We start from the raw sequence: 24,616 nt of genomic DNA on the forward strand, positions 1-24,616 counted from the left end.
CACAGTACCACTTCTACTGTCCTCTACACTGGGTTTAATGCTCAGTATCTGTATTATTCTGTACAAATACCCTGCACAGTACCACTTCTCCTGTCCTGTATATACACTGCACAGTACCACTATCCTGTCCTGTATATATACACTGCACAGTACCACTTCTCCTATCCTGTATATATACACTGCACAGTACCACTCTCCTGTCCTGTATATATACACTGCACAGTACCACTCCTCCTGTCCTGTATATATACACTGCACAGTACCACTCCTCCTGTCCTGTATATATACACTGTACAGTACCACTCCTCCTGTCCTGTATATATACACTGCACAGTACCACTCCTCCTGTCCTGTATATATACACTGTACAGTACCACTCCTCCTGTCCTGTATATATACACTGCACAGTACCACTCCTCCTGTCCTGTATATATACACTGTACAGTACCACTCCTCCTGTCCTGTATATATACACTGGACAGTACCACTCTCCTGTCCTGTATATATACACTGCACAGTACCACTCCTCCTGTCCTGTATATATACACTGCCCAGTACCACTCTCCTGTCCTGTATATATACACTGCACAGTACCACTCTCCTGTCCTGTATATATACACTGCACAGTACCACTCCTCCTGTCCTGTATATATACACTGCACAGTACCACTCCTCCTGTCCTGTATATATACACTGTACAGTACCACTCCTCCTGTCCTGTATATATACACTGTACAGTACCACTCCTCCTGTCCTGTATATATACACACTGGAGAGTACCACTCTCCTGTCCTGTATATATACACTGCACAGTACCACTCCTCCTGTCCTGTATATATACACTGCCCAGTACCACTCTCCTGTCCTGTATATATACACTGCACAGTACCACTCCTCCTGTCCTGTATATATACACTGCACAGTACCACTCCTCCTGTCCTGTATATATACACTGCACAGTACCACTCTCCTGTCCTGTATATATACACTGCACAGTACCACTCCTCCTGTCCTGTATATATACACTGCACAGTACCACTCCTCCTGTCCTGTATATATACACTGCACAGTACCACTCCTCCTGTCCTGTATATATACACTGCACTGTACCACTTCTTCTATCCTGTATATATACACTGCACAGTACCACTCTCCTGTCCTGTATATATACACTGCACAGTACCACTCCTCCTGTCCTGTATATATACACTGCACAGTACCACTCCTCCTGTCCTGTATATATACACTGCACAGTACCACTCTCCTGTCCTGTATATATACACTGCACAGTACCACTTCTCCTATCCTGTATATATACACTGCACAGTACCACTCTCCTGTCCTGTATATATACACTGCACAGTACCACTCCTCCTGTCCTGTATATATACACTGCACAGTACCACTCCTCCTGTCCTGTATATATACACTGCACAGTACCACTCCTCCTGTCCTGTATATATACACTGCACAGTACCACTCCTCCTGTCCTGTATATATACACTGCACAGTACCACTCCTCCTGTCCTGTATATATACACTGCACAGTACCACTCCTCCTGTCCTGTATATATACACTGCACAGTACCACTCCTCCTGTCCTGCATATATACACTGCACAGTACCACTCCTCCTGTCCTGTATATATACACTGCACAGTACCACTCCTCCTGTCCTGTATATATACACTGCACAGTACCACTCCTCCTGTCCTGTATATATACACTGCACAGTACCACTCTCCTGTCCTGTATATATACACTGCACAGTACCACTCCTCCTGTCCTGTATATATACAATGCACAGTACCACTCCTCCTGTCCTGTATATATACACTGCACAGTACCACTCCTCCTGTCCTGTATATATACACTGCACAGTACCACTCCTCCTGTCCTGTATATATACACTGCACAGTACCACTCCTCCTGTCCTGTATATATACACTGCACAGTACCACTCCTCCTGTCCTGTATATATACACTGCACAGTACCACTCCTCCTGTCCTGTATATATACACTGCACAGTACCACTCCTCCTGTCCTGCATATATACACTGCACAGTACCACTCCTCCTGTCCTGTATATATACACTGCACAGTACCACTCCTCCTGTCCTGTATATATACACTGCACAGTACCACTCTCCTGTCCTGTATATATACTCTGCACATTACCACTCCTCCTGTATATAAACACTGCACAGTACCACTCCTCCTGTCCTGTATATATACACTGCACAGTACCACTCTCCTGTCCTGTATATATACACTGCACAGTACCACTCCTCCTGTCCTGTATATATACACTGCACAGTACCACTCCTCCTGTCCTGTATATATACACTGCACAGTACCACTCCTCCTGTCCTGTATATACACACTGCACAGTACCACTTCTACTGTCCTCTACACTGGGTGCAATGCTCAGCATCTGTATTATTCTGTATATATACACTGCACAGTACCACTCCTCCTGTCCTGTATATATACACTGCACAGTACCACTCCTCCTGTCCTGTATATATACACTGCACAGTACCACTCCTCCTGTCCTGTATATATACACTGCACAGTACCACTCCTCCTGTCCTGTATATATACACTGCACAGTACCACTCCTCCTGTCCTGTATATATACACTGCACAGTACCACCCCTCCTGTCCTGTATATATACACTGCACAGTACCATTCCTCCTGTCCTGTATATATACACTGCACAGTACCACTTCTCCTGTCCTGTATATATACACTGCACAGTACCGTTCCTCCTGTCCTGTATATATACACTGCACAGTACCACTCCTCCTGTCCTGTATATATACAGTGCACAGTACCACTCCTCCTGTCCTGTATATATACACTGCACAGTACCACTCCTCCTGTCCTGTATATATACAATGCACAGTACCACTCCTCCTGTCCTGTATATATACACTGCACAGTACCACTCCTCCTGTCCTGTATATATACACTGCACAGTACCACTCCTCCTGTCCTGTATATATACACTGCACAGTACCACTCCTCCTGTCCTGTATATATACACTGCACAGTACCACTCCTCCTGTCCTGTATATATACACTGCACAGTACCACCCCTCCTGTCCTGTATATATACACTGCACAGTACCATTCCTCCTGTCCTGTATATATACACTGCACAGTACCACTTCTCCTGTCCTGTATATATACACTGCACAGTACCGTTCCTCCTGTCCTGTATATATACACTGCACAGTACCACTCTCCTGTCCTGTATATATACACTGCACAGTACCACTCCTCCTGTCCTGTATATATACACTGCACAGTACCACTCTCCTGTCCTGTATATATACACTGCACAGTACCACTCCTCCTGGCCTGTATATATACAGTGCACAGTACCACTCCTCCTGTCCTGTATATATACAATGCACAGTACCACTCCTCCTGTCCTGTATATATACACTGCACAGTACCACTCCTCCTGTCCTGTATATATACACTGCACAGTACCACTCTCCTGTCCTGTATATATACACTGCACAGTACCACTCCTCTTGTCCTGTATATATACACTGCACAGTACCACCCCTCCTGTCCTGTATATATACACTGCACAGTACCACTCCTCCTGTCCTGTATATATACAGTGCACAGTACCACTCCTCCTGTCCTGTATATATACACTGCACAGTACCACTCTCCTGTCCTGTATATATACACTGTACAGTACCACTCCTCCTGTCCTGTATATATACACTGCACAGTACCACTCCTCCTGTCCTGTATATATACACTGCACAGTACCACTCCTCCTGTCCTGTATATATACACTGCACAGTACCACTCCTCCTGTCCTGTATATATACACTGCACAGTACCACTCCTCCTGTCCTGTATATATACACTGCACAGTACCACTCCTCCTGTCCTGTATATATACACTGCACAGTACCACTCCTCCTGTCCTGTATATATACACTGCACAGTACCACTTCTTCTATCCTGTATATATACACTGCACAGTACCACTCTCCTGTCCTGTATATATACACTGCACAGTACCACTCCTCCTGTCCTGTATATATACACTGCACAGTACCACTCTCCTGTCCTGTATATATACACTGCACAGTACCACTCCTCCTGTCCTGTATATATACACTGCACAGTACCACTCCTCCTGTCCTGTATATATACACTGCACAGTACCACTCCTCCTGTCCTGTATATATACACCGCACAGTACCACTCCTCCTGTCCTGTATATATACACTGCACAGTACCACTCTCCTGTCCTGTATATATACACTGCACAGTACCACTCCTCCTGTCCTGTATATATACACTGCACAGTACCACTTCTCCTATCCTGTATATATACAATGCACAGTACCACTCCTCCTGTCCTGTATATATACACTGCACAGTACCACTCCTCCTGTCCTGTATATATACACTGCACAGTACCACTCCTCCTGTCCTGTATATATACACTGCACAGTACCACTCCTCCTGTCCTGTATATATACACTGCACAGTACCACTCTCCTGTCCTGTATATATACACTGCACAGTACCACTCCTCCTGTCCTGTATATATACACTGCACAGTACCACTCCTCCTGTCCTGTATATATACACTGCACAGTACCACTCTCCTGTCCTGTATATATACACTGCACAGTACCACTCCTCCTGTCCTGTATATATACACTGCACAGTACCACTTCTCCTATCCTGTATATATACAATGCACAGTACCACTCCTCCTGTCCTGTATATATACACTGCACAGTACCACTCCTCCTGTCCTGTATATATACACTGCACAGTACCACTCCTCCTGTCCTGTATATATACACTGCACAGTACCACTCCTCCTGTTATATACATTGCACAGTACCACTCCTGTATATACACACTGCACAGTACCACTTCTACTGTCCTCTACACTGGGTGGAATGCTCAGCATCTGTATTATTCTGTATATATACACTGCACAGTACCACTCCTCCTGTATATATACACTGCACAGTACCACTCCTCCTGTCCTGTATATATACACTGCACAGTACCACTCCTCCTGTCCTGTATATATACACTGCACAGTACCACTCCTCCTGTATATATACACTGCACAGTACCACTCCTCCTGTCCTGTATATATACACTGCACAGTACCACTCCTCCTGTCCTGTATATATACACTGCACAGTACCACTCCTCCTGTCCTGTATATATACAATGAACAGTACCACTCCTCCTGTCCTGTATATATACACTGCACAGTACCACTCCTCCTGTTATATACATTGCACAGTACCACTCCTGTATATGTACACTGCACAGTACCACTTCTACTGTCCTCTACACTGGGTGCAATGCTCAGCATCTGTATTATTCTGCATATATACACTGCACAGTACTACTTCTCCTGTCCTGTTGTCACAGAGGCAGCATTGCACTTCGGAAGCAGTGGCATACCACCAATGGTGACTGGCCAAGTGGCTGCTATGGGGCCCGTGAGCCAGGGGGCCCAGATCCAGTAACAGCCCCTTCCAGTCATCGCAAGTTCAACTGTATCAGCATCCTGTATGTTGATACATTTGAAAGCAATGATGAAATAGGGAACTTCAGCTGACACTCCCTCCCTATCATTCTTCCTTGGTGTCTAACATCTCAGCACATGTCAGATGGTGTCTGACATCTCAGAGACGAGCGGCAGATGCCGCTTCTCTTTGGCACACATTAACCCCTGACCACCACTGCAGCCCCTGGAGGACAGACATAATATTTAGAGGTCGACTGTGCCCTCACCTTTTTTCCACAGCAGGGACCCTTTATAGGGTAGCATATTAAGCCCCTGTGGCACCAGGACTGTGATTCCATTATAGGAACATTCTATGCCAGTAATACGACTGCAACCCAATAAGGTCTACCATATGTTATCTTGCTACAGTTATACCTATTTTCTACACGTGAATTCTGATAGGAGTAAGGCTGCCATCACACTAGCAGTATTTGGTCAGTATTCTACATCAGTATCTGTAAGCCAAAACCTGGAGTGGGTGATAAATACAGAAGTGGTGCATATGTTTCTATTATACTTTTCCTCTAATTGTTCCACTCCTGGTTTTGGCTTACAAATACTGATGTAAAATACTGACCAAGTACTGACAGTGTGACGGCAGCCTAACTCCTTTAAGCAACTTCATAAACATTATGAGGAGCTCGTTACTCCAATCCTGTGTATACAATTTTACACCATAATCTTTCTGTGACAAGCAGTAGGACTGATGAAGGTCTAGGTAAGAGCGAAACGTTTACAGACTGCAAAAATAATAAAAAAAAATCATTTTGCAATGACATACTAAGTTGAGTGCCAAGTTCTTTATTTTACGGCACATTGGTTTTGGTAACCTACTAGATCACCTCACGGTAGTGCCACGCTATACTTCACATCTCAGCAGATTGGGCATGATGACATCACTACATGGAAACGAGGAGGAGAGGTGAGCATTATAATTTTTTTTAATCAGTGAGAACATGATGGTAGCCAGAATACTGCCTGGAGGACTCACTGCTGCGTCAACCACATATGGCTTTTCAAATAACTCCTTTAAGAGATTGGTGAGGGGCATGACCAAGTAAAGCAAAACTCACTGATCGAGGGTGATTATAGTATGTGGCCTGGATGGGTATATGTGCCATGGCTGCTTTTTGTCCAAGTCTTACCCTAGCCCTTCTATGCTCCATCCTCTCCTTTATGTGATCCTGGTGTAAGAGTTCTACGTATTATGAGATTTTATTTAAACTCTATTACCAAGAATATCAGCTAATGTAGTATGAAAAAGTCCTTTTCCTCTTACATTTTTCTTTGGTTTCATGTTTAGTATTGTGTATTTACATTGATAAAAATCATATTCAAACTATTCCACCTGTTCATTGAGGCTTGTCTGCCTTTCTGTTACTCTGGCATGCTGGCTATGTATTGCTCAATAACTTTGCATTAATTATGTCTTGTGTATTATCCTCATGTTTTAGATAGTTCTCCCGGAGAATCAGTCATCATGAACGGAATCGACAATGGGATCAACAGCTTGTGTGCAATTTGTGGAGATAGAGCTACAGGGAAACATTATGGTGCATCCAGCTGTGATGGTTGCAAAGGATTCTTCAGGCGTAGCATTAGGAAAAGCCACGTTTACTCTTGCAGGTATTTTACATATTGTATGGTCCTTATTATACTACTATCTGCCTCTAATTTCAAAGAGACACAGGGGTTTTCTCAATTGAATTTGTCATATTCCACAAAATTCCATACATCTCCATACAAAAATATACAGCAGAAAATGGAAGCCTCTGAGGTGTCTATCTCTTTATAACTGAAAAAAAAAAACATAAAATTGTTTTTCTTTACTTTAAAGCAGGGGTCCCCAACTCCAGTCCTCAAGGCCCACCAACATGTCATGTTTTCAGGATTTCCTTAGTCTTGCCCAGGTAATAATTGCATCACCTGTGCAATGCAAAGGAAATCCTGAAAACATGACCTGTTGGTGGGCCTTGAGGACTGGAGTTGGGGACCCCTGCTTTAAAGCACCACTCCAGCAATATTTTTTATTTCAGCATTGGAGCGATGCTACTAATCGACCCTACCAGCTGCCAATCTTCTGCAGTTATTGGTGCCACTTACGTTTGTCTCCTGCAGTTTGTGACCTGTTGGATCGTTTTGATGTTTGCTGGACAATCCAGAAGTTACAACTCAATGTAAGTTTATGAGAGCCAGTACAAGGTCAAAACGAGGTTCTCATAGACTTAAATTGAGAGCTTGTGACTAGTGTTGAGCGATACCTTCCGATATCGGAAAGTATCGGTATCGGTTTGGATCGGCCGATATTCAAAAAATATCGGATATCGCCGATACCGATACCCGATCCCAATGCAAGTCAATGGGACCAAAATATCGGAATTAAAATAAACCCTTTCTTTCCTTGTAGGTTCATTCTACATGAAGGAAAACAACTAAGAATAATGTAGGATGTATGGGGGAGGTGGCGGAGACATTAAAGGCAATGAGGATTAGTCCAATCAAATAGAATAGCATGATTTTTTTTTTTTTTAAAGACGTTCGGATTGAAAAAGATATTGACTATGTAAATTTTTTTTTATTTTGTCATATATTGATGTTTCACTATTCCACGACCTTCCCCTTCTTTTTTTTCCTTTTCCCACACTTTCATCTTCATCATCATCATCAGCATCTTTGACATCAACTTCTTCACCTTATTCATCTTCTTCTTCATCTTCTACCTATTTTTTTTTTTTATTACATTCTTCATATTCATTTTCTTCAACTATTATTATTCTTCCTATTCTACATATTCTTTTTATTCCACTGTTATTATTCTTCCTATTCTACTTCTTCATCATATTCTCATTTGTGACAGGCATTCCCGTAGTTGTTATCTATAAAAGTTGGAAGATTACACCTTCCGTTCTGCCAGTCACAAAAGTTACATTTGTCCGCGTTCAGTTTGGCCTGCAGCATCAGGCTTTATCCAGGGGCACCACGAGGAGGAACGGACTCACCCCCATACACTGCTTAGTCTTCTTCTGCATATAATTTAGATAATATCTTTTGCTCTGATATTAAGTGTTATGCTTAATGTTCTTCTGCTCTTTGTTCTGCAGCCTCTTGTTCTTCTGCTTCTCGGTCTTCCATGTCGTCGTCTCCAGGGTCGTCGTCTTCAGTGTCGTCATCTCCGCCGTCGTTGTCTCCGCCGTCGTCGTCTCCGTCGTCATCTCCGCCGTCGTCGTCGTCGTCATCGGGGTGGTCTTCCGGGTCGTCGTCGTCGTCGTCATCGGGGTGGTCTTCCGGGTCGTCGACTTTAGGGTCTTCAACTTGGAAATGTAGCAGAAGGTACAAGAAGGCTGAGAAAATGCCAAGAACCAGCTGATGGAACTGGAACTCGGATGGCTACCCGAAGGTTCAAGAGCCTATGGAACTACCGAGGACCAGCTGATGTTACTGGAACCCGGTTACTAAGCAGGAGGTACCGTGCTAAAAAGCACTACCAAGGACCGCCTGACGTTGGCGGAACTCGGATACCCAGAAGGAGGCACCTAAGCCAAAGGCTCTGCCCGGAACCAGCTGACGTTACTGGAACCAGGATGGGGAGCAGAAGGTACAAGAGCAAAAGACACTGCCGAGAACCAGCTGACGGTACTGGAACCCGGATGGGTAGCCGAAGGTCCAAGAGCCAATGGAACTACCGAGGACCAGCTGACGTTACTGGAACCCGGTTACTAAGCAGGAGGTACCCATGCCTGAAAGCACTACCAAGGACCACCTGACGTTGGTGGAACTTGGATACCCAGAAGGAGGCACCTAAGCCAAAGGCTCTGCCCGGAACCAGCTGACGTTACTGGAATCAGGATGGGGAGCAGAAGGTACAAGAGCAAAAGACACTGCCTAGAACCAGCTGACGGTGCTGGAACCAGGTGGTGGACCCGAAGGCCCACAGGAGAGGAGAGAACAGCTAGGCCGCGAGGCAGCCGCAGTTACCGAACCCCAACAGTCCTACAGGGGGAGCTGGGCCTACTGGCACTACAGAACCAGCCTTGACTACCAGTTCACGCAGCCCACATAGGAAGCTCCTAAACTGGAGGCACCCTGGAGTTGGCTAACTCGACCGCACCACGACGGGGCAAGCATAGGCGTCTCAGTGAAGTTGACACAACCCGGAAACAGCTGACGGTGCTGAAACCAGGCTTGGCACGAGGGAGTACCTGTGACAAGAACACTGCCGAGAACCAGCTGGCGGTGCTGGAACCCGGATGCGTTGCCCCAGTGTGCAAGAGCCAATGGCACGACCGAGGACCAGCTGACGGTGCTGGAACCCGGTTACTAAGCTGTAGGTGCCCGCGCTTAAAAGCACTACCAAGGACCCCCTGGCGTTGGCGGAACTCGGTTACCCAGGAGGAGGCACCTAAGCCAAAGGCTCGGCCCGGAACCAGCTGACGGTGCTGGAACCAGGTGGTGGACCCGAAGGTCCACAGGAGAGGAGAGAACAGCTAGGCCGCGAGGCAGCCGCAGTTACCGAACCCCAACAGTCCTACAGGGGGAGCTGGGCCTACTGGCACTACAGAACCAGCCTTGACTACCAGTTCACGCAGCCCACATAGGAAGCTCCTAAACTGGAGGCACCCTGGAGTTGGCTAACTCGACCGCACCACGACGGGGCAAGCATAGGCGTCTCAGTGAAGTTGACACAACCCGGAAACAGCTGACGGTGCTGAAACCAGGCTTGGCACGAGGGAGTACCTGTGACAAGAACACTGCCGAGAACCAGCTGGCGGTGCTGGAACCCGGATGCGTTGCCCCAGTGTGCAAGAGCCAATGGCACGACCGAGGACCAGCTGACGGTGCTGGAACCCGGTTACTAAGCTGTAGGTGCCCGCGCTTAAAAGCACTACCAAGGACCGCCTGGCGTTGGCGGAACTCGGTTACCCAGGAGGAGGCACCTAAGCCAAAGGCTCGGCCCGGAACCAGCTGACGGTGCTGGAACCAGGTGGTGGACCCGAAGGTCCACAGGAGAGGAGAGAACAGCTAGGCCGCGAGGCAGCCGCAGTTACCGAACCCCAACAGTCCTACAGGGGGAGCTGGGCCTACTGGCACTACAGAACCAGCCTTGACTACCAGTTCACGCAGCCCACATAGGAAGCTCCTAAACTGGAGGCACCCTGGAGTTGGCTAACTCGACCGCACCACGACGGGGCAAGCATAGGCGTCTCAGTGAAGTTGACACAACCCGGAAACAGCTGACGGTGCTGAAACCAGGCTTGGCACGAGGGAGTACCTGTGACAAGAACACTGCCGAGAACCAGCTGGCGGTGCTGGAACCCGGATGCGTTGCCCCAGTGTGCAAGAGCCAATGGCACGACCGAGGACCAGCTGACGGTGCTGGAACCCGGTTACTAAGCTGTAGGTGCCCGCGCTTAAAAGCACTACCAAGGACCGCCTGGCGTTGGCGGAACTCGGTTACCCAGGAGGAGGCACCTAAGCCAAAGGCTCGGCCCGGAACCAGCTGACGGTGCTGGAACCAGGTGGTGGACCCGAAGGTCCACAGGAGAGGAGAGAACAGCTAGGCCGCGAGGCAGCCGCAGTTACCGAACCCCAACAGTCCTACAGGGGGAGCTGGGCCTACTGGCACTACAGAACCAGCCTTGACTACCAGTTCACGCAGCCCACATAGGAAGCTCCTAAACTGGAGGCACCCTGGAGTTGGCTAACTCGACCGCACCACGACGGGGCAAGCATAGGCGTCTCAGTGAAGTTGACACAACCCGGAAACAGCTGACGGTGCTGAAACCAGGCTTGGCACGAGAGAGTACCTGTGACAAGAACACTGCCGAGAACCAGCTGGCGGTGCTGGAACCCGGATGCGTTGCCCCAGTGTGCAAGAGCCAATGGCACGACCGAGGACCAGCTGACGGTGCTGGAACCCGGTTACTAAGCTGTAGGTGCCCGCGCTTAAAAGCACTACCAAGGACCCCCTGGCGTTGGCGGAACTCGGTTACCCAGGAGGAGGCACCTAAGCCAAAGGCTCGGCCCGGAACCAGCTGACGGTGCTGGAACCAGGTGGTGGACCCGAAGGTCCACAGGAGAGGAGAGAACAGCTAGGCCGCGAGGCAGCCGCAGTTACCGAACCCCAACAGTCCTACAGGGGGAGCTGGGCCTACTGGCACTACAGAACCAGCCTTGACTACCAGTTCACGCAGCCCACATAGGAAGCTCCTAAACTGGAGGCACCCTGGAGTTGGCTAACTCGACCGCACCACGACGGGGCAAGCATAGGCGTCTCAGTGAAGTTGACACAACCCGGAAACAGCTGACGGTGCTGAAACCAGGCTTGGCACGAGGGAGTACCTGTGACAAGAACACTGCCGAGAACCAGCTGGCGGTGCTGGAACCCGGATGCGTTGCCCCAGTGTGCAAGAGCCAATGGCACGACCGAGGACCAGCTGACGGTGCTGGAACCCGGTTACTAAGCTGTAGGTGCCCGCGCTTAAAAGCACTACCAAGGACCGCCTGGCGTTGGCGGAACTCGGTTACCCAGGAGGAGGCACCTAAGCCAAAGGCTCGGCCCGGAACCAGCTGACGGTGCTGGAACCAGGTGGTGGACCCGAAGGTCCACAGGAGAGGAGAGAACAGCTAGGCCGCGAGGCAGCCGCAGTTACCGAACCCCAACAGTCCTACAGGGGGAGCTGGGCCTACTGGCACTACAGAACCAGCCTTGACTACCAGTTCACGCAGCCCACATAGGAAGCTCCTAAACTGGAGGCACCCTGGAGTTGGCTAACTCGACCGCACCACGACGGGGCAAGCATAGGCGTCTCAGTGAAGTTGACACAACCCGGAAACAGCTGACGGTGCTGAAACCAGGCTTGGCACGAGGGAGTACCTGTGACAAGAACACTGCCGAGAACCAGCTGGCGGTGCTGGAACCCGGATGCGTTGCCCCAGTGTGCAAGAGCCAATGGCACGACCGAGGACCAGCTGACGGTGCTGGAACCCGGTTACTAAGCTGTAGGTGCCTGCGCTTAAAAGCACTACCAAGGACCGCCTGGCGTTGGCGGAACTCGGATACCCAGGAGGAGGCACCTAAGCCAAAGGCTCGGCCCGGAACCAGCTGACGGTGCTGGAACCAGGTGGTGGACCCGAAGGTCCACAGGAGAGGAGAGAACAGCTAGGCCGCGAGGCAGCCGCAGTTACCGAACCCCAACAGTCCTACAGGGGGAGCTGGGCCTACTGGCACTACAGAACCAGCCTTGACTACCAGTTCACGCAGCCCACATAGGAAGCTCCTAAACTGGAGGCACCCTGGAGTTGGCTAACTCGACCGCACCACGACGGGGCAAGCATAGGCGTCTCAGTGAAGTTGACACAACCCGGAAACAGCTGACGGTGCTGAAACCAGGCTTGGCACGAGGGAGTACCTGTGACAAGAACACTGCCGAGAACCAGCTGGCGGTGCTGGAACCCGGATGCGTTGCCCCAGTGTGCAAGAGCCAATGGCACGACCGAGGACCAGCTGACGGTGCTGGAACCCGGTTACTAAGCTGTAGGTGCCCGCGCTTAAAAGCACTACCAAGGACCGCCTGGCGTTGGCGGAACTCGGATACCCAGGAGGAGGCACCTAAGCCAAAGGCTTGGCCCGGAACCAGCTGACGGTGCTGGAACCAGGTGGTGGACCCGAAGGTCCACAGGAGAGGAGAGAACAGCTAGGCCGCGAGGCAGCCGCAGTTACCGAACCCCAACAGTCCTACAGGGGGAGCTGGGCCTACTGGCACTACAGAACCAGCCTTGACTACCAGTTCACGCAGCCCACATAGGAAGCTCCTAAACTGGAGGCACCCTGGAGTTGGCTAACTCGACCGCACCACGACGGGGCAAGCATAGGCGTCTCAGTGAAGTTGACACAACCCGGAAACAGCTGACGGTGCTGAAACCAGGCTTGGCACGAGGGAGTACCTGTGACAAGAACACTGCCGAGAACCAGCTGGCGGTGCTGGAACCCGGATGCGTTGCCCCAGTGTGCAAGAGCCAATGGCACAACCGAGGACCAGCTGACGGTGCTGGAACCCGGTTACTAAGCTGTAGGTGCCCGCGCTTAAAAGCACTACCAAGGACCGCCTGGCGTTGGCGGAACTCGGTTACCCAGGAGGAGGCACCTAAGCCAAAGGCTCGGCCCGGAACCAGCTGACGGTGCTGGAACCAGGTGGTGGACCCGAAGGTCCACAGGAGAGGAGAGAACAGCTAGGCCGCGAGGCAGCCGCAGTTACCGAACCCCAACAGTCCTACAGGGGGAGCTGGGCCTACTGGCACTACAGAACCAGCCTTGACTACCAGTTCACGCAGCCCACATAGGAAGCTCCTAAACTGGAGGCACCCTGGAGTTGGCTAACTCGACCGCACCACGACGGGGCAAGCATAGGCGTCTCAGTGAAGTTGACACAACCCGGAAACAGCTGACGGTGCTGAAACCAGGCTTGGCACGAGGGAGTACCTGTGACAAGAACACTGCCGAGAACCAGCTGGCGGTGCTGGAACCCGGATGCGTTGCCCCAGTGTGCAAGAGCCAATGGCACGACCGAGGACCAGCTGACGGTGCTGGAACCCGGTTACTAAGCTGTAGGTGCCCGCGCTTAAAAGCACTACCAAGGACCGCCTGGCGTTGGCGGAACTCGGATACCCAGGAGGAGGCACCTAAGCCAAAGGCTCGGCCCGGAACCAGCTGACGGTGCTGGAACCAGGTGGTGGACCCGAAGGTCCACAGGAGAGGAGAGAACAGCTAGGCCGCGAGGCAGCCGCAGTTACCGAACCCCAACAGTCCTACAGGGGGAGCTGGGCCTACTGGCACTACAGAACCAGCCTTGACTACCAGTTCACGCAGCCCACATAGGAAGCTCCTAAACTGGAGGCACCCTGGAGTTGGCTAACTCGACCGCACCACGACGGGGCAAGCATAGGCGTCTCAGTGAAGTTGACACAACCCGGAAACAGCTGACGGTGCTGAAACCAGGCTTGGCACGAGGGAGTACCTGTGACAAGAACACTGCCGAGAACCAGCTGGCGGTGCTGGAACCCGGATGCGTTGCCCCAGTGTGCAAGAGCCAATGGCACGACCGAGGACCAGCTGACGGTGCTGGAACCCGGTTACTAAGCTGTAGGTGCCCGCGCTTAAAAGCACTACCAAGGACCGCCTGGCGTTGGCGGAACTCGGATACCCAGGAGGAGGCACCTAAGCCAAAGGCTCGGCCCGGAACCAGCTGACGGTGCTGGAACCAGGTGGTGGACCCGAAGGTCCACAGGAGAGGAGAGAACAGCTAGGCCGCGAGGCAGCCGCAGTTACCGAACCCCAACAGTCCTACAGGGGGAGCTGGGCCTACTGGCACTACAGAACCAGCCTTGACTACCAGTTCACGCAGCCCACATAGGAAGCTCCTAAACTGGAGGCACCCTGGAGTTGGCTAACTCGACCGCACCACGACGGGGCAAGCATAGGCGTCTCAGTGAAGTTGACACAACCCGGAAACAGCTGACGGTGCTGAAACCAGGCTTGGCACGAGGGAGTACCTGTGACAAGAACACTGCCGAGAACCAGCTGGCGGTGCTGGAACCCGGATGCGTTGCCCCAGTGTGCAAGAGCCAATGGCACGACCGAGGACCAGCTGACGGTGCTGGAACCCGGTTACTAAGCTGTAGGTGCCCGCGCTTAAAAGCACTACCAAGGACCGCCTGGCGTTGGCGGAACTCGGATACCCAGGAGGAGGCACCTAAGCCAAAGGCTCGGCCCGGAACCAGCTGACGGTGCTGGAACCAGGTGGTGGACCCGAAGGTCCACAGGAGAGGAGAGAACAGCTAGGCCGCGAGGCAGCCGCAGTTACCGAACCCCAACAGTCCTACAGGGGGAGCTGGGCCTACTGGCACTACAGAACCAGCCTTGACTACCAGTTCACGCAGCCCACATAGGAAGCTCCTAAACTGGAGGCACCCTGGAGTTGGCTAACTCGACCGCACCACGACGGGGCAAGCATAGGCGTCTCAGTGAAGTTGACACAACCCGGAAACAGCTGACGGTGCTGAAACCAGGCTTGGCACGAGGGAGTACCTGTGACAAGAACACTGCCGAGAACCAGCTGGCGGTGCTGGAACCCGGATGCGTTGCCCCAGTGTGTAAGAGCCAATGGCACGACCGAGGACCAGCTGACGGTGCTGGAACCCGGTTACTAAGCTGTAGGTGCCCGCGCTTAAAAGCACTACCAAGGACCGCCTGGCGTTGGCGGAACTCGGATACCCAGGAGGAGGCACCTAAGCCAAAGGCTCGGCCCGGAACCAGCTGACGGTGCTGGAACCAGGTGGTGGACCCGAAGGTCCACAGGAGAGGAGAGAACAGCTAGGCCGCGAGGCAGCCGCAGTTACCGAACCCCAACAGTCCTACAGGGGGAGCTGGGCCTACTGGCACTACAGAACCAGCCTTGACTACCAGTTCACGCAGCCCACATAGGAAGCTCCTAAACTGGAGGCACCCTGGAGTTGGCTAACTCGACCGCACCACGACGGGGCAAGCATAGGCGTCTCAGTGAAGTTGACACAACCCAGAAACAGCTGACGGTGCTGAAACCAGGCTTGGCACGAGGGAGTACCTGTGACAAGAACACTGCCGAGAACCAGCTGGCGGTGCTGGAACCCGGATGCGTTGCCTTGCCTATTAAAGATTGTCTTCCTAGAGCCCCAACTAGCGGTGTTGGAGCAAAGGGTAAGCAGGGGGAGATGAGTGTAGGCCGAAGCCTGCACTGGAGGCAGCTTTGTGTCTGCGTTGCGTTTGCAGGACACTTTGCCGGCTACACACTGGGGGAACAGCTGGCGTTGCTGAACCCCACTAACACAATGGCGTGTGTTTTTCTCTGTGCAGCTAGCACTTGCGGGCAAAAACTAGCGATGTTAGAGCCCGTGTTGAAGCAGGAGGAGGAGGAGAGGAGCAGAGTGTAGGCCGAAGCCTAGTTGAACCAATTTCAAAGGAAACCTTTAACCCCCCCCTCAGGTGTTACAAAGTACAAGAGACACACCTTGTGCAGTATTAATGCTGCACAAGTGAAAGGTTGCTCTATTAATTTGTCTACTTGCACACGCTGAATGAAAGACATACACAATTTACCCCATTCTACAGTCAAACTGTAGTGGATGCGTGACTTGGTTTTTTGATGAGACGCAGCACAGGTGTCCAAAATAACGCCTTGGTGCTTGGCGCAGCTTCCTGAGCGTTGTTATTTGCTGTACAGGAGTCTGCGCTCTTGTGTTATCCCTTGGCAATGCCCTGTTAGCGCTGCCCATCTTATGACATCATTTCATGTTGGCCGGTGCGGTTAACGATGGCCATAAATCCCAGACCCACAGTGTCTTTTCATAAAGCCACACTGCGGTGCTGGGATTCGTGGCCTTGAGCAGTAAATATTTTGGCCGCTCACACACGTCCTTACACCTGCTTCAGACTGGGCGGCCTCTGCTGATCCCTTCTCGCATGCCGCGGCCATGAGGCTGCACAGTCTGAAGAAGGCGGAAGGAGATGAGTTAAGACAGGCGAAGATATGCACTGCACGTGCCCATCAATCACACCCTCGCAGTCAAAATAATTAAGACAACGAGGAGCATTTTATTCAGGCAGGGCGGACGAACAGGCGCAAGTAGCCAACCAATGATGTCAGAAGACGGGAAGCGCTACCAAGGGGGGTGCTGCGTATCATTAGAAAGGAAAGTCACACCTCAGGGACAGTGGAATGGTCTCAAAGAGACACATTTTGTACGTGTTGAGTTCCACGTGGGCAAGGAGAAAACATCAGCCACCTTGTACAAATGCAGCAGTACTGCTGTACAAGGTGGCTGTTATACATAGAAACACCTGGGGGTGGGGGCCAGGCTCCCTTCAATTTCAGTTCATGTGCCTGCGTGGCGTTTGCAGGTCACGTTGCAAGCTGCACAGCAGGGGAACAGCTGGCGTTGCTGAACCCCACTAACACATTGGCTGGTGTTTTTCTCTGTGCAGATCGCATGTCTGGGCAAAAACTGGCGGTGTTTGAGCCCAGGGTCAGCAGGAGGAGGAGAGGAGCAAAGTGTAGGCCGAAGCCTGCACTGGTGGCAGCTTTTGGTCGGTTGTGCCAGCGTGGCTTGTGCTGGACACGATGCCGGCTTACACAGCGGGGGAACAGCTGGCGGTGCTGAACCCCACTAACACATTGGCTGGTGTTTTTCTCTGTGCAGCTAGCATTTCCGGGCAAAAACTAGCGGTGTTTGAGCCCAGGGTCAGCAGGAGAGGAGCAGAGTGTAGGCCGAAGCCTAGTTGAACCAATTTCAAAGGTTACCTTTAACCCCCCCCTCAGGTGTTGCAAGGTACAAGAGCCACACCTTGAACAGCATTAATGATGCACAAGTCAAAGGTTGCTCTATTTAATTTTGCTCCTTGCACACGCTGAATTAAACACGTACACTATTTAGCCCATTATACTGTCAAACAGTAGTGGAGGCGTGACTACTAGTCTTTTTAAGGTGACGCAGCACAGGTGTACAAATTTACACCTAGGTGCTGTGCGCAGATTCCTTACCGTTGTTATTTGCAGTACAGGAAACTGCGCTCTTGTGTTATCCCTTGGCAATACCCTGTTAGTGCAGGCCGTCTCATGACCTCATTTCATGTTGGCCGGTGCGGTTAACGATGGCCATAAATCCCAGACCCACAGTGGCTTTTCCTAAAGTCACACTGCGGTGCTGGGATTCGTGGCCTTGTGCAGTAAATATGTTCGCCGCTCACACATGTCCTTACACCTGCTTCAGACTGGGCGGCCTCAGCTGATCCCTTATCGCATGCCGCGGCCATGAGGCCGCACAGTCAGAAGAAGGCGGAAGGAGGGGAGTGAAGACAGGGGAACATATGCACTGCTCGTGCCCATCAATCACACCCTCGCAGTCAAAATATATGAGACAACGGGGGGCGTTGTGTCGGGCAGGGGGGACGCACAGGCACAGCCAGCCAACCAACGATGTCAGGAGACGGGCAGCGCTAACAATGGGGGTGCTGCGTGTCATTAAAAAGGAAAGTCACACCTCAGGGACATTGTAATGGTCTGTAATGAGACACATTTTGTACTTGTTGAGTTCCACGTGTGCAAGGAGAAAAAGTCAGCCACCTTGTACAAATGCAGCAGTACTGCTGTACAAGGTGGCTGTTATACATAGAAACACCTGGGGGGGGTGGGGGGCAGGCTCCCTTCAATTTCAGTTCATGTGCCTGCGTGGCGTTTGCAGGACACGTTGCCAGCTACACAGCAGGGGAACAGCTGGCGGTGCTGAACCCCACTAACACATTGGCTGGTGTTTTTCTCTGTGCAGCTAGCATGTCCGGGCAGAAACTGGCGTTGTTTGAGCCCAGGGTCAGCAGGAGGAGGAGAGGAGCAAAGTGTAGGCCGAAGCCTGCACTGGTGGCAGCTTTTGGTCAGTTGTGCCAGCGTGGCTTGTGCTGGACACGATGCCGACTACACAGCAGAGGAACAGCTGGCGGTGCTGAACCCCACTAACACATTGGCTGGTGTTTTTCTCTGTGCAGCTAGCATGTCCGGGCAGAAACTGGCGTTGTTTGAGCCCAGGGTCAGCAGGAGGAGGAGAGGAGCAAAGTGTAGGCCGAAGCCTGCACTGGTGGCAGCTTTTGTTCTGTTGTGCCAGCGTGGCTTGTGCTGGACACGTTGCCGACTACACAGCAGGGGAACAGCTGGCGTTGCTGAACCCCACTAACACATTGGCTGGTGTTTTTCTCTGTGCAGCTAGCAGTTCCGGGCAAAAACTAGCGGTGTTTGAGCCCAGGGTCAGCAGGAGGAGTAGAGGAGCAGAGTGTAGGCCGAAGCCTAGTTGAACCAATTTCAAAGGTTACCTTTAACCCCCCCCTCAGGTGTTGCAAGGTACAAGAGCCACACCTTGAACAGCATTAATGATGCACAAGTCAAAGGTTGCTCTATTTAATTTTGCTCCTTGCACACGCTGAATTAAACACGTACACTATTTAGCCCATTATACTGTCAAACAGTAGTGGAGGCGTGACTACTAGTCTTTTTAAGGAGACGCAGCACAGGTGTACAAATTTACACCTAGGTGCTGTGCGCAGATTCCTTACCGTTGTTATTTGCAGTACAGGAAACTGCGCTCTTGTGTTATCCCTTGGCAATACCCTGTTAGTGCAGGCCGTCTCATGACCTCATTTCATGTTGGCCGGTGCGGTTAACGATGGCCATAAATCCCAGACCCACAGTGGCTTTTCCTAAAGTCACACTGCGGTGCTGGGATTCGTGGCCTTGTGCAGTAAATATGTTCGCCGCTCACACATGTCCTTACACCTGCTTCAGACTGGGCGGCCTCAGCTGATCCCTTATCTCATGCCGCGGCCATGAGGCCACACAGTCAGAAGGCGGAAGGAGGGGAGTGAAGACAGGGGAACATATGCACTGCTCGTGCCCATCAATCACACCCTCGCAGTCAAAATATATGAGACAACGGGGGGCGTTGTGTCGGGCAGGGGGGATGCACAGGCACAGCCAGCCAACCAATGATGTCAGGAGACGGGCAGCGCTAACAATGGGGGTGCTGCGTGTCATTAAAAAGGAAAGTCACACCTCAGGGACATTGTAATGGTCTGTAATGAGACACATTTTGTACTTGTTGAGTTCCACGTGTGCAAGGAGAAAAAGTCAGCCACCTTGTACAAATACAGCAGTACTGCTGTACAAGGTGGCTGTTATACATAGAAACACCTGGGGGGGTGGGGGGCAGGCTCCCTTCAATTTCAGTTCATGTGCCTGCGTGGCGTTTGCAGGACACGTTGCCAGCTACACAGCAGGGGAACAGCTGGCGGTGCTGAACCCCACTAACACATTGGCTGGTGTTTTTCTCTGTGCAGCTAGCATGTCCGGGCAGAAACTGGCGTTGTTTGAGCCCAGGGTCAGCAGGAGGAGGAGAGGAGCAAAGTGTAGGCCGAAGCCTGCACTGGTGGCAGCTTTTGGTCAGTTGTGCCAGCGTGGCTTGTGCTGGACATGATGCCGACTACACAGCAGGGGAACAGCTGGTGGTGCTGAACCCCACTAACACATTGGCTGGTGTTTCTCTCTGTGCAGCTAGCATGTCCGGGCAGAAACTGGCGGTGTTTGAGCCCAGGGTCAGCAGGAGAGGAGCAGAGTGTAGGCCGAAGCCTAGTTGAACCAATTTCAAAGGTTACCTTTAACCCCCCTCAGGTGTTGCAAGGTACAAGAGCCACACCTTGTGCAGCATTAATGCTGCACAAGTAAAAGGTTGCTCTATTTGTTTTGCTCCTTGCACACGCTGACTAAAACACGTACACTATTTAGCCCATTATACTGTCAAACAGTTGTGGAGGCGTGACTTGTCTTTTTAAGGAGACGCAGCACAGGTGTCAAAATTTGCACCTAGGTACTGGGCGCAGATTCCTGAGCGTTGTTATTTGCTGTACAGGAGTCTGCGCTATTGTGATCCCTTGGCCATGCGCTGTGAGCGCTTCCTGTCTTCTGACCTCATTTCATGTCGGCCGTTGCGGTTAGCGATGGACATGAATCCCAGACCCACAGTGTGTTTTCAAAAAATCACACTGCGTGGCTGGGATTCGTGGCCTTGTGCAGTAAATAGGTTTGCCGCTTACACATGTCCTTACACCTGCTCCAGACTGGGCGGCCTCAGCTGATCCCTTATCGCCTACCACGGCCAGGAGGCCGCACAGTCTGAAGAAGGCGGAAGGAGATGAGTTAAGACAGGCGAACATATGCACTGCTCGTGCCCATAAACCACACCCTCGCTGACAAAATAAATATGACAACGAGGGGCGTTGTTTCTAGCAGGGCGGATGCACAGGCGCAGCCAGCTAACCATGATGACAAAAGACGGGAAACGCTACCAAGGGGGGTGCTGCGTATCATTACAAAGGAAAGTCACACCTCAGGGACAGTGGAATGGTCTCAATGAGACACATTTTGTACGTGTTGAGTTCCACGTGGGCAAGGAGAAAAAGTCAGCCACCTTGTACAAATGCAGCAGTACTGCTGTACTAGGTGGCTGTTATACATAGAAACACCTGGGGGGGTGGGGCCAGGTTCCCTTTAATTTCAGTTCCTGTGCCTGCATGGCGTTTGCAGGTCACGTTGCCGGCTACACAGCAGGGGAACAGCTGGCGTTGCTGAACCCCACTAACACATTGGCTGGTGTTTTTCTCTGTGCAGCTAGCACTTCCGGGCAAAAACTAGCGGTGTTTGAGCCCAGGGTCAGCAGGAGGAGGAGAGGAGCAGAGTGTAGGCCGAAGCCTGCACTGGTGGCAGCTTTTGTTCTGTTGTGCCAGCGTGGCTTGTGCTGGACACGTTGCCGACTACACAGCAGGGGAACAGCTGGCGGTGCTGAACCCCACTGACACATTGGCTGGTGTTTTTCTCTGTGCAGCTAGCACTTCCGGGCAAAAACTAGCGGTGTTTGAGCCCAGGGTCAGCAGGAGGAGTAGAGGAGCAGAGTGTAGGCCGAAGCCTGCACTGGTGGCAGCTTTTGTTCTGTTGTGCCAGCGTGGCTTGTGCTGGACACGTTGCCGACTACACAGCAGGGGAACAGCTGGCGGTGCTGAACCCCACTGACACATCACCTAGTGTTTTTTCTGTGTAGACAACACTTCCAGGTGGCAACTGACAGTGTTGAAACCCAGGGAATCAAAGAGGAGCAGAGTGTAGGCCGAAGCCTGCAGTGGAGCACGTTGAAAGGGAACCTTTAACCCCCCCCCCCAGGCATTTGTTGCTGAAAGAGCCATCTTGTACAGCAGTAATACTGCACATGGAAAATGGTGGCTCCGAAAATTATGCTCCTTGCAAACGCTGAAGTACACACTCATATAATGTGTCCCCTCACACCGTCAAACCATCCCGGAAGTGGGACTTTCCTTTGTAATGTGACACAGCACAGCCGTCATTCCAACCCCCTTGGTGCCGGGCGCCACCTCCTCAACGTTGTTTGGTTCTGTCACGGAGCCCGCGCTGTAATGTTATCCCTTGGCCATGCACAGTTAGCGGTTCCCGTCTTCTGACATCATGTAGGTGTCAGGCTGGCAGTGCCTGTGCGTCCAAGCTGCCCGAGATCCAACCTTGCAGTGTCATCTAATGTAGTCCCACTGCGGGCCAGGGATCCATGGGCATGCGCAGTGCATATCATCGCCTCTCACTCACCTCCTTCCTGCTTCTTCAGACTGTGTGGCGTCACGGCCGTGGCATGCTATTAGGGATCAGCTGACGCCGCCTAGTCTGAAGAAGCGTGAAGAAGGGGAGTGAGAGGCTAGTATATGCACTGCGCATGGCCATGGATACCAGGCCCACTGTGGGATCACATTAGACGACACTGCGAGGTGTGATTTCGGGCAGCGTGGACGCACAGGCGCAGCCAGGACGACAACAAATGATGTCAGAGGACGGGCAGCGCAAACTGTGCATGGCCAAGGGATAACATAACAGCGCAGGGTCCATGACGGAATCAAACAACGCTAAGGAGGCAGCGCACGGTGCCAAGGGGGTAGCAATGACGGCTGTGCTGCATCACATTACAAAGGAAAGTCCCACCTCCGGGACGGTTGGACGGTGTGAGGGGACACATTACATGAGTGTGTAGTTCAGCGTTTGCAAGGAGCATAATTTCAAGAGCGACCTTTCCCTTGTGCAGTATTAGTGCTGCACATGGTGGCTCTTTCAGTAACAAACGCCTGGGGGGGGGGGACAGGTCCCCTTACATTTTAGTTGTGCCAGCGTGGCGGTCGCATGACACATTGCCGGATACACAGCTGGGGATCAGCTGACGTTACTGAACCCCAATAACAGAGGAGCGACTGTTGACTGTGCACACAGCACTTCCAGGCACCAACTGGCGGTGTTAGAGCCCAGGGACAGCAGGAGGAGCAGATTGGAGGTATTGCCACACACACAGCTGGGGATCAGCTGACGTTACTGAACCCCAATAACAGAGGAGCGACTGTTGACTGTGCACACAGCACTTCCAGGCACCAACTGGCGGTGTTAGAGCCCAGGGACAGCAGGAGGAGCAGATTGGAGGTATTGCCGCACACACAGCTGGGGATCAGCTGACGTTACTGAACCCCAATAACAGAGGAGCGACTGTTGACTGTGCACACAGCACTTCCAGGCACCAACTGGCGGTGTTAGAGCCCAGGGACAGCAGGAGGAGCAGATTGGAGGTATTGCCGCACACACAGCTGGGGATGAGCTGACGTTACTGAACCCCAATAACAGAGGAGCGACTGTTGACTGTGCACACAGCACTTCCAGGCACCAACTGGCGGTGTTAGAGCCCAGGGACAGCAGGAGGAGCAGATTGGAGGTATTGCCGCACACACAGCTGGGGATCAGCTGACGTTACTGAACCCCAATAACAGAGGAGCGACTGTTGACTGTGCACACAGCACTTCCAGGCACCAACTGGCGGTGTTAGAGCCCAGGGACAGCAGGAGGAGCAGAGGAACAGAGTGTAGGCCGAAGCCTGATTGGAGCAAGTTGAAAGGAAACCTTTAACCCCCCCCCCAAGACGTTTGTAGCTGAAAGAGCCATCTTGTGCAGCACTAAGGATGCAAAAGGAAAAGGTTGCTCTTTTAATTATGCTCCTTGCAAACACCGAAGTAAACACTAAAAATGTGTCCCTTTATACCGTTAAACCGTTCCGGAGGTGCGAATTTCCTTCGTAATGGGACACAGCACAGCTGTCATTCCTATCCCCTTGATGCCGTGCGCTGCCTCCTCAGCGTTGTTTTAAGCTGTCACGGAGCCTGCACTGTTCTGTTAGCCCTTGGCCATGCCCAATTAGCGCTGCCTGTCTTCTGACATAATTTGGTGTCAGGCTGTCAGTGCCTGTGCGTCCACGCTGCTCCAGATCCCACCTCGCAGTCTCATCTAACGTAATCCCACTGCGGGCCTTGGAACCATGGGCATGCACAGTGCATAACCTCGACTCTCACTCCCCTCCTTCCCTCTTCTTCAGAC

The 24,616-nt window shown here is 51.8% G+C and overlaps 1 protein-coding gene across 3 annotated transcripts in view; it reads left to right on the plus strand.

Annotated features, from left to right (window-relative positions):
* Positions 1 to 24,616, plus strand: part of HNF4G (hepatocyte nuclear factor 4 gamma) — a 264,222-nt gene that overhangs the window by 181,415 nt on the left and 58,191 nt on the right. For all 3 annotated transcript variants that reach the window (XM_069731504.1, XM_069731502.1, XM_069731503.1), the window contains exon 2: positions 7,037 to 7,208. In XM_069731504.1, coding sequence (XP_069587605.1) covers positions 7,063 to 7,208 — 146 coding nt within the window. In that variant the 5' untranslated portion in view covers positions 7,037 to 7,062. The remainder of the gene's footprint in view (positions 1 to 7,036; positions 7,209 to 24,616) is intronic.

The sequence above is a fragment of the Ranitomeya imitator genome, chromosome 6 (assembly GCF_032444005.1).
Source record: "Ranitomeya imitator isolate aRanImi1 chromosome 6, aRanImi1.pri, whole genome shotgun sequence".
Classification (NCBI taxonomy): domain Eukaryota; kingdom Metazoa; phylum Chordata; class Amphibia; order Anura; family Dendrobatidae; genus Ranitomeya; species Ranitomeya imitator.